Consider the following 15,275-nt stretch of genomic DNA (forward strand, 5'->3'; position numbering starts at 1 on the left):
GCCCTGCCCGGTTTCATGACCCCAAGGTGTCCACAAAAAGGGGAAATGGAGGATGGGCTAATGGTGGTTGTTTCGTGACACCACCTACAATATGCGGCCAGGGATTAGCCACCGCTGCCCTCTGGGGCGGATGTGTTGCAGCTAGATTAGTTCAGCTTCTCTCAGGTGAAGCTAGGCCCCAGGTACGATGATTGAGGGCGTAGTGGCCTTGGGCGCCGAAGCCGGCAATGACGGGCTGTCGTAGTTGCAGTTCCAGGTTTTTGTTTACGCACAGTTCAGTTGTCATCCTTGGAATGCCAGTTTCCGCCGTGATGGGCCCTAGCCGATCCAGAGTACCTCAGAAGCCACCACCAGTGTTGTGGAGTGTGAGACCTTCCTTCCTTGCACTTTCTGTGTGGATCCCCGTGACCTGAAGTGCTTGGGGACCCCTGATCGGTGTTAAAGTTTGTCCCGTTCACAGGCAGCGTGAATTAAACGTGGGCCCGACCGTGGTCCTGACTCTTTGTGCTGCTGTGCCCCGGGATCTTTGGTGGCCAGAGAGAATGGAATGCCCCTGTCCTGCAGAATCTGGTGGCACAACATAGAGTGTGGAATACGCCGTTATATACTTGGATCGCCAGTTCTTGTGCTCTATGGTGCAGTTTCATTCAGTGGATAACAGCAGCAATGTGTAAATTCTTGTCAAGTTATAGGTCACCCTAACAATTTCTATAACCAGTTCTACCTTTGCCCAATTTGGCCACAAGACATTTAAAAATCAAAATACTGGAACGCAGAACCTGACCCAAAAACTCACCATTTTTTCTTAGGCTACGTTCACATTCTCATTTTGTCCCGGCTTTTAAAAATTAAATGGAATGTGTCAGCTGGTTTAGCATAATGTAGGGGCAGAGATCCTGATTCCACAGGTGTTGCACTTACTGGGCTGCTTACTGTAGTTTTGATAAAATTTCTGTTTAATCAGCAGTAGTTATCATTAGAGGACTACTTTGTGTGCTGCCAGGTAGTCCAGCATATTCATGAGCTCTGTATAACTGCTAGATCTGCAATATAGAAAACATATCAAAATGACAGCAAACAGCTCAGTAAGTGACATCACTGGAATCAGGGTCTGTCTCTACATTATGCTGCTCTCAGATGGGGAAGCAAATACCTGGTGACAGATTTCCTTTAATTAGATCTCACACAGAAACCAAAGTTTCAGTTCTTGCTCATTTTCCAGTGTTTATGGTTAGTAGTGGGTGGCAGCATGTTTCCTACAATGTCACACAACACTTTACTTACAAACATTGTTTGAGGCCCAATTAAAACCACATCAAAGTACCTGGAGAGAAGAAAAAACAAACATTCCCTGTGGTAATTGGCAGTGTGGTTTGTACCGTCAGAGCGGTGTTTGGTATCAACAATCCAACTGTTTCCAGATAAATAATGAAAGGCTTCGTAAATTATTCAGAACCTGCTACTTGTCGCTTTTCCCATGACTTAGTTTTGGATTGGAAGCTTTACCTGTCGGATGTGTGCCGTCACCAGATCAGATTTTACCATTTATTTTTACTTTGTTGTATTCGATTGCCTAGAACAGTGGTCCCCAACCTGTAGCTCTGGAGCCACATGTGGCCCGGGGGCCAGTGATATGTGGCTCGTGGCTGTCCTTCAGCTTGGTGCATAAGCACCAGGTCTAGCAAACCGCAGTGAAGAGCAGGTCTACAAGATGGTGACTTCTGTGAGATACTGGCTCAGTGTGATTTCTGTGGAAAAGCTTTGGCTGTCATTATACCAGTAATGGGGGCACTGGGTGTCACTACTGTAAGGGGGAGTGAGAGGTGGATGTGGCTCGTGACCCTCTCTCGGAGCTGAATGTGGCTCTCACGGTCAGAAAGGTTGGGGAACACTGCCTTAGAATATAAAGGGAAGGAATATGCCAGGTGTCCTGAGCAGTAAGTAGGGGTGAGGGGGATCCTGGTCTGAGAACCTCACAACCACTACAAACTAACTTTAGGAGAAAAAAAAAATCTTTGAGAACAAAAATCACCTGCACTAAAAAAAAAAAAACTGTTCTACCTATATATTTATCATCAATTTACACTTGTAACGTTACTGGTAAAGCCACTAGTGTGGTTATTGTTACACTACTGTTAGTACACCATGCTGCAGTTTGTCTCTGATTGGTCAGTGCACTGCCTTTGAGAAGCGCTGACAGTGGAAGTTCCTCTATCTTCACGATGGTTACCCGATATACATCCTGTACCGGAGGACTACAAGAACCAGGAGGCCGGTGAGGGAATGGAAGGTAATAGTGTGTGTGTGTGTGTGTGTGTGTGTGTGTGTGTGTGTGTGTGCGTGCGTGCGTGCGTGCGTGAGTGTACTGCAAGAGCAGGTCAGAGCATGGTGAAAGTACGGAACCGGAAGTGAGTACAGCAAAGTTTGCTCGTAAACAGAGTTATAAATTTACAGCAAGTGTTGCTCCTATAGCGAAATACTCACACACCAAGTTACTTGTAAACCGAGGTTCCACTGTATTCTATGTGCGGTCCATTGGTCAATTGTAGCCTTGTGCAGGATTTTTCACAAAAACCTGAGGACCATGTGAATAAGTACGGTAATTGCAGCATGCACTATCCTTTCCAACTTTCCAGAATAGTGCATGTACTGGCGGCATCTCCTGCACCCGTTCATGAGGAGTTTGCGCACATGGTTTGGCCCCCAGACAAGTGGCCTGATAGATGGAGTTCAGATGGAGCTAGAATTGAGTTTCACGCCAACTTCTACAGTCTACTAGTGATTATATATCGATCTGCATATATCGAGGGAGGACGACATACACATGATGCTCAGTATATAAATGCAGATCGTAGGATACAAAAGCAGAAATCACATCATGAATGTAAAAGAATAAAAAGTCTTTAAGACAAATTTATTTTCCATTGTTTTATTCATGGTTAAGATTACAGATTCCTTATTGCTGATCTAATACAATCACTCATACATTAAAATGTAAAAGACTCTGGAGACTGCGGCTGTGACCGCCGAATCCCCACGGACTGTAGTACAGGACAATAAATGCAGACTGTCAGACCCCACTGCTGCTGAAGGGAAGGCTACAGAGGACTGTGCATTGCACAGCAGCAACATGGGGGTTTCATATATCAATGCCCAAAGAATGTTAAATGCATTTTGCTGGTATCCTGTATATCCTAGTATTGTAGATTTCTTAGCTATAAAGATTATGTTCAGACACCAAAACAAGACGTAGCTGATTAAGGAAAGCTTCGGGAGTGGTAAGATGCAGGAGACGTGTCTAAGACCCAGGAGGTGCGATTCTATCGGAGTCAGCGACACACGGTATACACAGTGGACAAGCCAAACTGTAATCTGAATGTATATCCACATCATCAATTCATCTAAGAAGGCAAAGGCCTAGTGGTTTTCTTGCTTTGGATTTCTAGTTTCTAGTGATTTGATCCCCATGAATATTGATTCAGACAATAAATTATCTGGCCTCACGTGTATGTGTCTGGCAGAGCAAGCTGTCAAAAATAAAACTAAACTAAACTAAACAATGGGGGAAATAAACATCAAAACTCCCCAGACCAAATTACCAACTTGATTGACCGACAACTTGTCAAAGAGGAAAGATTTGCTACCACTTTGTGGCAGCAAAATAAGACTATACCTGGTGGGGTTGTTTCATGATCATAAAAATAGGTAAAATTGCAAAGGTCTTCTAAAAACAAGTAACTCTGTAATTCACCACTTATTAAAAACGCTCTTTATTCATGAACAGAAGGATTTTTAATAGGTTAGTGTACAGCTCGCTGCCAAGGTCTTGCGATCTCAGAGTGGCTGGTGACCTAGGCGAGACGTGCGCGCTGCTTGGAGCCTGCACATGCCGCTCTGAAGCATTGTGTCCAACCAACCTCAGCCACCAGCGCCTCTCCCATGCTGCAGGGGAAAGTTACCTGTGCTAGCAGCCTGGGAGAGCGCTCAGTTTTGATAACTGGTGCGACCATACTGTTGGTCTGAAGTGTTAATATTCAGAAGCACACTGCCCCTGGTACCAGGAAGCTGGGAGGCAGAGGAGCGGTGTGCTCCGGAAGAAAAGATGAGCCTGAAAAAGCTAATACTTGGCTTGATGTAGAAGTAAATATGCAACTACAGGACAGTATAATACAGCTATGCCGCATACATCCAATGTTTCAATACTCTCCATAGCACAGTACATCACAATACAGTCTGAACTTTGCCGTTATTTAGCAGCAGAATACTGCAATGTGCAGTAGAGGAACAATGTCTCGAGATTAAGTTACATACTAAATTAAAGTGTCAAATACAGAATCATCACACTTACTATGGAGGTAATCGATTATTAACATAATCATGAAAAAAAGTCCGCAAAGAATTTTTCATTCAAGCTTTTAGAACATGACAAAACCAAGATAACTACATGAAATGGCTTTTCCAAGTTACCTACTGGCAGCTTGCATAGCTGCCCATTGGAGCAGATTGAGGGGGAATTCACAGCTTCAGCAGGGAATGTGTAGCGCCCCCCATGTTAGGATGACTAAGGACTGCTGTCAAATTATGAAGGACCTTAGAGTTGTGTGAGGGATAAAAACAAAGACTAATTGGAGCCACTTTGCAAAGCTAGGAGCACATATACTGGAGCAAAGCAGGCAAGAAAGCTGAGCATTTGCATTTTGTTAATGACCAGCACAAAGATGTACCATATACAGTAGTACCAAAAGGCCTAGGTTTCTAGAATATAGCAGCAATTAGTTGTCACAATTTTGTACACAATGGCCGCTGTCACTATGGACATTCACTCCACACAAGGGAGCCGTCCGTTTCTCAAGTTACACTCATTTTTAATTTTAAGACTCCAGGATATCAGGAATAAGATCCCATTTTACGTTCACAGATCAATAGTAAGGTGAAGAAAAAGGGAACCAATCATTTCATCAATAACCAATTTAAGCCCCAATTGCGATCTACTGCTAAAAATTGATTATGAAGTTTTTTTTTTTTTATTCCTCTTCCTCCAGAGATTTAGAGAAGAGACCAGAGCCTGAGCAACAAATAAGAAAAATGCAGGAGCCATGGTAGGAGATTGACTTGTGACTGTCACATGTTCTATACTTTGTGACCAGTGATGAGCAAGCACTACCATGCTCGGGTCGAGTAGTGATGAGCGAGCACTACCATGGTCAAGTCCAGTAGTGATGAATGAGCACTACCATGCTCGGTACGAGTAGTGATGAGTGGACACTACCATGCTCGGGTCGAGTAGTGATGAGCAGGCACTTCCATGGTCACATCCAGTAGTGATGAATGAGCACTACCATGCTCGGTACGAGTAGTGATGAGTGGGCACTACCATGCTCAGTGCCAGTAGTAATGAGTGAGCACTACCATGCTCAGGTGCTTGGTACTTATAACGAGCTGTTGGGCGAATGGACAGGCTTGAGTCGTGTACAAAGTATAATGGATGTCTATGGGGAACTCTAGCATTTTAAAGGAAGATTTTCCGGAAAATGCTCGAGTTCCACATTGACTTCCATTATACTTGGTAAACGAGTCGACACCGTCCGAGAATCAAAATGCTCGTCAGAAGTACCAAGCACCGGAGCATGGTACTGCGCATTCATCACTACTCAACCAGAGCATGGTAGTGCTTGCTCATCACTACTAGACCCGAGCATGATAGTGTTCACTCATCGCTACTGGACCCGAACATGGTAGTGCTCACTCATTACTACTGGATCAGAGCATAGTAGTGATCGCTCATCACTACTGGACCAGAGCATGGTAGAGATCGCTCACCACTATTTGTGACATATGCATTAACAAATCCATGCAACAAGAGCAACCTAGGTTCAGTACCACATCATATGGCTCTTATTAATCCATGAGTCAAAGTAGCACATACACATTCTGTTAGGAGCCAGCACCCCATAAGGTTCATGGAATAATGCAAAATGTACAGTACAAGAATGGACCATTAGGAAGGATGGCATTCATTTAATCATGTCGCTACTAACATGCATCACAGTTTAGTGATTTATAATGTAGTGTTGGAACTTTTTGGAGCCATCAAAGCAACAGAAGTGGTGGAGGCCAATATTAATAATAATAAAATCTCCATTACCCTGGGAGGAAATAAAAAAAAACAAAAAACTTTCACTATTAAAAACCACAATAAAATATGATTTATGTCACTTTACAGTTTTCATTAAGACATCCGCACTTTGCATCCTTCAAAATTATCATTAAAAGAGAAAATAAAAATGTGAGTTAATGTAAAATAAGATTCTTTTTAGGATTCATGCTTGTTAACGTGTTCCCCTTCCCATGTGCTACTGGGATGAGCAGTGTTAACGGATAAGTACAACAGAAATCTGGGGGGGAGGAATTGTCAAAGACCTAAAAACAAACTGCCCCAAATCCCAGCAATCTGTGATTAGCACAGTATATTCTAGGCATCTCCACTTTAATAAATACCCTAATATATTGTTTGCTAATATGGCAGAAAGTCCAGCTCTTGTAGTAAGAGCTGGCTGTACAGTGGCTGTGAAAGGCTTCATATTGTCATTTGATTTTTCCAGAATTTCCCCCATCTTCCAACAGCTCCTGGCTTGTGGTATTCAGACGCCCTCAATACCTATGGGAGAAAGCACAATGTAAATCTTATTGTAGGTGCTATAGTAGCAGAAGAACTTTATTATTGTTACCACGGTAATACAAGTATATTAGGAAAATGGGGTCAGAAGGGTGTTTTCCTCTCATAATGGTGGTGTTACTGTAAATAAATGCTCCCCTAAAAGAAAACATAAGGGGTGAAATCCGCACCATATTTACAATAAATTAACATTTTGAAAATCTGTTACTTGCCCCTTTCTGTAGGAAACTCATTGCCAGAGACGTACCTAGGGGGGAGCTGGTGGGGCATGTGCACCGGGCACAGTTCCATGGGAGCACTGTCGGGGCGCCTGATGCTGCGCACCGAGATTCTCCTAAATGTGTCTTGGCGCTCTCCGTAGTGGGAGCTGGCTATTCTGTGTGTCCGGTTGTCAAGCTGACAGGTTGGACTCACAGTGCAGAGAGCAGCTCCCACTGATCAAAATTGTACTGGTGTATTCAGACACAAGTGTAATTCAATCCTGACCGCCAGCAATTCCGGGTCAGGGCGACGTCAGGTGCCGCAGCCCATAGAGGCAGCAAACAGTGGTGGTGGCAAGTGCTCCAGTGTGAGCTGAATACAACGAAGAGGAACAGCAGAGGGTGAGGGGGGAAAGCGTCTATGACACAGTATGGGGGGACGGTGAGGGAAGGAATATAATTGCGGCCACAGTATGGATGAGGGGGAGGAATATAAATGCGGCCACAGTATATGGGGGGGGAGGAATATAAATGGGGTCACAGTATGGGAGAGGAATATAAATGCGGCTACAGTATGGGCAGAGAGGGGGTTATACATGGCCACAGTCAGTACAGAGGGAGGGGAGGAATGCATATGCGGCCACAGTATGGGCAGAGAGGGTGAGGAAGGGGGATGTATGTATGGGGAGAGAGGGTGAAGGGGAAATGTATACATAGTATAGGGAGCGAGGGGGGAGTGCATACAAACACAGTATGGAGAGCAAATGGGGGAAGAAATTTTGAGGACACAGTATGGTGAATTTCAAGGCTATATGTGAGCAAGGGGAGACTTGACTTTTAAGTACACGGTATGGAAAGCAAGATGGCAGACTGGGGAGCGAGGAAGAAATGTATGCGCAGACAGTAAGGAAAGTGAGGGAGAATGAGTGCGGAGGTAGTGAGGAGACAGTATGGGATGAAAGAAATGTGAAGGGGCACAAAATAGAGACTGGGAAGTGGGGGATATGGAGAGGGGGAAGCATGGGGTGGGGGATAGTGTGACGCAAGAGCAAGGAGGGGTATGTGATGAGGGAGGACAGTGTGAAGAGGCATGGAAAGGAGAGGGCAGTGTGGAGGGCATGCACTATTAAAGGGACAGCATGTATACCATATCTGCATTGGTCGCAATTTATCTTGTGTCAACATTTACTTTTTTTTAATAAAATGGGAGTCTATGGACGACAGGTGGTTTCTTTTAGAAATTAGGAAATTAACGGGTTCAGGGATAAGTTAAGGTTGCCATACACATGACTGTCGGTGGAACCATTGGGCAGCCGTCCCAGCCTGCTCTCCCATGCACAGGTGTGCTCATTCTGCAGCGTTCTCTAAGGCTATGTGCCCACGGGACTCTGTACCCGCGGATATATCTGCAGAAACGGCCGCAGGTTTCACGCAGCTGATCCCCGGAATCCGCAGCTATCCATAGTTGCAGTAAACCTGCGGACATTTGTTAGACTTACCTGCGTAAGTTCCGGCCTCTATCTCCATAGTGGAGGGCCGGGATTTCCGCAGGAATAATTGACATGCAGTTATGTGCGGCTGCGGGAGATCCGCAGCATATTCCGCAGCCGCACATAACGCAGCATGGACACAGCACTCCCCACGTCCCATAGGATAACTTGGGGAGTGTCTGTACTCGCTAAAACCTGCAGATTTATCTAGAAAATCCAGATAAATCCGCAGGTTTTCCGCGGTTACAGAGTCCCGTGGGCACATAGCCTAAGAGAGCAGTCACCAGACATGATTTACCTTCAGGCGCTAATACAATCTGCAGACGACAACCAGACGTGACTCTCCCCCCCCCCCCCCCACACACACTGTCTGGGGTCCCCATACAGGTTAAACAATCATCTGAACCTGTTTATATCAGTGGGTTCTGATGACTTTAGCATAATGGGTTTGGTGGGCAGTGAGGAAAGACATATTGGCATACTCACACGTGATTTAATAGTTACACTTATCTCCTGTCTTTGAGAAGGCATACTCCACTCCTCCCTCCCCTCTCCTGGCTTTCTGTGTGCCAGGGAAAAGGCGCGCCCTTAAGATGAATAATTTGGGCTGGCAAAAGCCTGCACTGCTGGCCCAAACTATGCGTTCTACTATGTTGCAAGCAGAAGTAGCTTTGCTGCTTCAGCAACAGAAAAGTACAAGAGAAAAGCAGTGCTTGCAAGTGCATGCTCCTAGCTGACGGAACCGGCCACCCTTGATAGCTTAGACTGCAGAGGTGGCCAGTAAGGTAAGGGCTGTACACTAAATATATGAGAAAGTCCTCAGTTCTTGAGGAAAGAGGATTTTTACCACTGTGCAACTTTTTGTCCATTTCAAATTAAGAGAACCCCCTTTTAAGTGGTAAACGACTCCACCCCCCATTCATACCTGTAGTAGTTTGGTTTAAAAGGCCCGTTCTTGTTGAGACCCAGATACTTGGCCTGCTCATCCGAAAGCTCTGTCAGGTGAGCATCAAACGTGGGAAGATGGAGGCTCGCCACATATTCATCTAAATGGTAAAAAATACAAATCACTCAGATAACTGCAAGGACTAATCAGCAAAGTCTAGCAATATAATGTGTACAGACCTACAATCGACTCATAGTTGCATATGTAAAAATATAAATTAGTCTCCAGGTGGATTTATTATATCAATTTATTTTATTAGTAGAAAAATTATGTTTATATGGATACACACAGTGCAGATAGTGCTTTATAAAATCAAAATATACATTAGCCCTCTGGTGGGAACAATATCTTTAATAACGAGTTTAGGAATAATGTGCCTGTCAGGCGCAGGCTAGAAAAATACCTCTATCTAATTTTTGCAATTTCAGTGATCTAAAAGTGTTCAGAGACCTTCATAGGGATGGAATAAAAGACATACATTACACAATATCAGGTGCTAAACAAACCCATTTACTCAACATAAAAGTAATAACTCTGAAATACACACATTTCAAAACTCCCACCAAATAGCCCCCAGTTATAACACAACGGTTATTAAAAAGAGAAAAATTTGGCAAAAAAACAATTTCAAGTCACCTAAAATATTACACACAATTATTCAGAATTAGATCCTGACGTTACCCCAGAAAAAAACACATTTGCAGAGCAAAGAGCAAGAGCAACCCTATAAAGTGTGATGTGTTCGGGAACAATGAGCCTGAGAAGACAGCACAGGTCTATCTGCCCTTCTGAAGCTCTGCAGACCAAATGTGGTATCAGGTTTCACACAGCAGCTAGAGCCAGGAGACTACCTGGAAGGTGGGGATTTCCTGAAAATCTGGTGAGGAGGGAGAAATGAAAGTAAAAGAGAAGTGCCTGTTGGGCACAATAATCCCATCCGAGGGTTAAGGAAAAAAACTCACAGGGCAGTGTGACCTAGGTTCCATATACAGCAAATTCATTAGACCAATTATATATATTCATACATATAGTGGAACCAGACATGAATAAATTATATAACATCAAAAGAGCAGCCAATTCATGTGTATGCAATATTACATTGAGCAAATAAATATACATATAAAGTGCTTAGTTATAGTGCTTCATTATTGGCCTTACATACTGCCATATTGCACTTTGTCATATTGCACACATCCCAAATATTATACAAAATCATCATCATAGGGGATCTATATTTATGTAATTACAAACATATGTATATACTGCATATAAATTAGCCCAATTGCAAAATTGAAGCTCAGATCCTGACACAATCTCAAAAATTCCACTATTTTGAACAAAGGTGGCTCATGAACAGATTAAATGAGCAAATCCAAGGCACAGTATATACGAACAGCCCCACTCAACCTACTTTTTTGAGACAATATGGGTAATCTCACCCCTCAAAATAACCACCTGATCTTGCCATGCCCGGTCCCTGGTCACATCCTGCACCCAAGCGCGTTTCGCCGGAGCTTCGCCCGTCAGTATATATTATTTATATATATATATATATATATATATATATATATATATATATATATATATATATATATATATATATATATATATATATATATATATATATATATATATATATATACTATATATATATACTAGAAGGTGGCCCGATTCTACGCATCGGGTATTCTAGAATTTACGTATTGTGTAGTTCATGTATGATTTTTGTTTATGTTTATATATATATATATATATATATATATACATACATATATATATATATATATATATATATATATATATATATATATATATATATATATATATATATATATATATATATAGAGAGAGAGAGAGATGTTGTTGTCTGTAGTTACCAAGTGTTTGTGTAGGCGCTGTACATGTTCTGGGTGTTGTCTGGGTGTGACGGGGGGTGAGAGCGGTGTTGTATGTGTGTTGCGTGTGTTGCGTTGTTTGTGGAGCGCTGTGTGTCTGTAGCGTTGTGTGTGTGTTGCGCGGTTTGTGTGTGTGTGTTGTGTTTTGGGGGGAGGTATGTTTTGTGCAATGTGTGTGTTGTGCGGTATGTGCGTATATTTGTGTGTGCCGCGGTGTTTGTGTGTTGGGTGTTGTGTGTGTGCAGCGTTGTCTGTGTGTGTGGGTGTCTGTTTAGGGCAGTTGTTTGTGGTTCCCAGTGTGTGTGTGTGTGTGTGTGTGTGGTGTGTTGTGCAGTGCGCGCGCGCGCGCGCGCGTGCGTGCGTGCGTGCGTGCGTGCGTGCGTGTGTGTGTGTGTGTGTGTGTGTGTGTGTGTGTGTACTTGTTTTGCTATACTTGTGGGGACATGGACCTGAATACACACCAACAGTGTGGGGACCTCTGTCTTCGTGGGGACCAAAAATCAGGTCCCCACAAAGCTGCCAATGCTAATCAATGGAGAAGACCTTGTTTATACACCTAGCATCAAAATCTCAAGTGTCCTCTTTATACACATATATAAGAGAAAGTGTGTATGAGTGTGTATGAGTGCGTGTGCTCAATGTGTGTACACTCCCTCTCTGGTGCCTTTGTGGTACTGCAAGCTGATACACACTTCAGAAAAGCCTCAAGATTCCACCTCTGGCAAACCGAGGTACTGCAGGCTCTCACACAAATTTGTTTAAAGTGTGTTGTGGGGACACAGATACAGTCTTGGTCATGTGACTTAGTGGGAGTGGTGTGCAGGGTCTTAGCAGTAAAGAGTATTCCATATTTTCTGCCAGATACCCACAGAGATATTGAAATCTGAAAAAAGAGACTTCTGCTCATTGAAGGTAAGAACTGCTCACATAGGGTTCAACTCCACAGCAAACAACTCTATTTTATGCTGTATGTTGCTCTTTATATGTTTGGGGTGACTGCACATAGGGTTGCATAATGTGGACTATGAATATAAGTGTACACAAGGCTCGTAATGTGGATGATGAGGGATAGATATCCCACATACCCAGCTTTCCAGTAACTGTACTGAGCAAGAGACATGGGGAATGAGCATAATATATGTACAGTATACAGTGTAATGGATATTTCCCACATACCCAGCTTTCCAGTAACTGTACTGAGCAAGAGACATGGGGAATGAACATAATATATGTACAGTATACAGTGTAATGGATATATCCCACATACCCAGCTTTCCAGTAACTGTACTGAGCAAGAAACATGGGGAATGAACATGATATATGTACAGTATACAGTGTAATAGATATATCCCACATAGCCAGCTTTCCAGTAACTTTCCTGAGCAAGAGACATGGGGAATGAACATAATATATGTACAGTATACAGTGTAATGGATATATCCCACATACCCAGCTTTCCAGTAACTGTACTGAGCAAGAGACATGGGGAATGAACATGATATTTGTACAGTATACAGTGTAATGGATATATCCCACATACCCAGCTTTCCAGTAACTGTACTGAGCAAGAGACATGGGGGAATGAACATAATATATGTACAGTATACAGTGTAATGGATATATCCCACATACCCAGCTTTCCAGTAACTGTACTGAGCAAGAGACATGGGGAATGAACATGATATTTGCTACAGTATACAGTGTAATGGATATATCCCACATACCCAGCTTTCCAGTAACTGTACTGAGCAAGAGACATGGGGAATGAACATGATATATATACAGTATACAGTGTAATGGATATATCCCACATACCCAGCTTTCCAGTAACTGTACTGAGCAAGAGACATGGGGAATGAACATAATATATGTACAGTATACAGTGTAATGGATATATCCCACATACCCAGCTTTCCAGTAACTGTACTGAGCAAGAAACATGGGGAATGAACATGATATATGTACAGTATACAGTGTAATGGATATATCCCACATACCCAGCTTTCCAGTAACTGTACTGAGCAAGAGACATGGGGAATGAACATAATATATGTACAGTATACAGTGTGATGGATATATCCCACATACCCAGCTTTCCAGTAACTGTACTGAGCAAGAAACATGAGGAATGAACATGATATATGTACAGTATACAGTGTAATAGATATATCCCACATACCCAGCTTTCCAGTAACTGTACTGAGCAAGAGACATGGGGAATGAACATAATATATGTACAGTATACAGTGTAATGGATATATCCCACATACCCAGCTTTCCAGTAACTGTACTGAGCAAGAGACATGGGGAATGAACATGATATATGTACAGTATACAGTGTAATGGATATATCCCACATACCCAGCTTTCCAGTAACTGTACTGAGCAAGAGACATGGGGAATGAACATAATATATGTACAGTATACAGTGTAATGGATATATCCCACATACCCAGCTTTCCAGTAACTGTACTGAGCAAGAAACATGGGGAATGAACATGATATATGTACAGTATACAGTGTAATAGATATATCCCACATACCCAGCTTTCCAGTAACTTTCCTAAGCAAGAGACATGGGGAATGAGCATAATATATGTACAGTATACAGTGTAATGGATATACAGTATCCCACATACCCAGCTTTCCAGTAACTGTACTGAGCAAGAGACATGGGGAATGAACATGATATATGTACAGTATACAGTGTAATGGATATATCCCACATACCCAGCTTTCCAGTAACTGTACTGAGCAAGAAACATGGGGAATGAACATGATATATGTACAGTATACAGTGTAATAGATATATCCCACATACCCAGCTTTCCAGTAACTTTCCTAAGCAAGAGACATGGGGAATGAGCATAATATATGTACAGTATACAGTGTAATGGATATACAGTATCCCACATACCCAGCTTTCCAGTAACTGTACTGAGCAAGAGACATGGGGAATGAACATGATATATGTACAGTATACAGTGTAATGGATATATCCCACATACCCAGCTTTCCAGTAACTGTACTGAGCAAGAGACATGGGGAATGAGCATAATATATGTACAGTATACAGTGTAATGGATATTTCCCACATACCCAGCTTTCCAGTAACTGTACTGAGCAAGAGACATGGGGAATGAACATGATATATGTACAGTATACAGTGTAATGGATATATCCCACATACCCAGCTTTCCAGTAACTTTCCTAAGCAAGAGACATGGGGAATGAGCATAATATATGTACAGTATACAGTGTAATGGATATACAGTATCCCACATACCCAGCTTTCCAGTAACTGTACTGAGCAAGAGACATGGGGAATGAACATGATATATGTACAGTATACAGTGTAATGGATATATCCCACATACCCAGCTTTCCAGTAACTGTACTGAGCAAGAGACATGGGGAATGAGCATAATATATGTACAGTATACAGTGTAATGGATATTTCCCACATACCCAGCTTTCCAGTAACTGTACTGAGCAAGAGACATGGGGAATGAACATGATATATGTACAGTATACAGTGTAATGGATATATCCCACATACCCAGCTTTCCAGTAACTGTACTGAGCAAGAGACATGGGGAATGAACATAATATATGTACAGTATACAGTGTAATCGATATATCCCACATACCCAGCTTTCCAGTAACTGTACTGAGCAAGAAACATGGGGAATGAACATGATATATGTACAGTATACAGTGTAATGGATATATCCCACATACCCAGCTTTCCAGTAACTGTACTGAGCAAGAGACATGGGGAATGAACATAATATATGTACAGTATACAGTGTAATGGATATATCCCACATACCCAGCTTTCCAGTAACTTTCCTAAGCGATTAAATAGTTGGTGAATAAACATGATATATGTGTAATATATAAAGGATAAGGGGACCTCTTAGCAAACCTTAAATCTGAGTTAAGTCTAAGGGTACGTCCACACGCTGCGGGTGTATGGCGTCTGGAATCCGTATGGACTTTGGCCGCTAAATGCGGTGGTATTCCAGAGTATATATACCAATTGGTCGGCGTATATATGGCAGTAAT

General features: G+C 42.6%; 1 protein-coding gene across 6 annotated transcripts in view; it reads right to left on the minus strand.

Moving 5' to 3' along the window:
• Nucleotides 1–2,913: 2,913 nt before the first annotated feature.
• Nucleotides 2,914–15,275, minus strand: part of AHCYL2 (adenosylhomocysteinase like 2) — a 206,846-nt gene continuing 194,484 nt past the window's right edge. For all 6 annotated transcript variants that reach the window (XM_075345364.1, XM_075345367.1, XM_075345365.1 and 3 more), the window contains exons 16-17: nt 9,292–9,412; nt 2,914–6,658 (exon numbers count right to left, since the gene is read on the minus strand). In XM_075345364.1, coding sequence (XP_075201479.1) covers nt 6,652–6,658; nt 9,292–9,412 — 128 coding nt within the window. In that variant the 3' untranslated portion in view covers nt 2,914–6,651. The remainder of the gene's footprint in view (nt 6,659–9,291; nt 9,413–15,275) is intronic.

The sequence above is a fragment of the Anomaloglossus baeobatrachus genome, chromosome 4 (genome assembly GCF_048569485.1).
Source record: "Anomaloglossus baeobatrachus isolate aAnoBae1 chromosome 4, aAnoBae1.hap1, whole genome shotgun sequence".
Classification (NCBI taxonomy): domain Eukaryota; kingdom Metazoa; phylum Chordata; class Amphibia; order Anura; family Aromobatidae; genus Anomaloglossus; species Anomaloglossus baeobatrachus.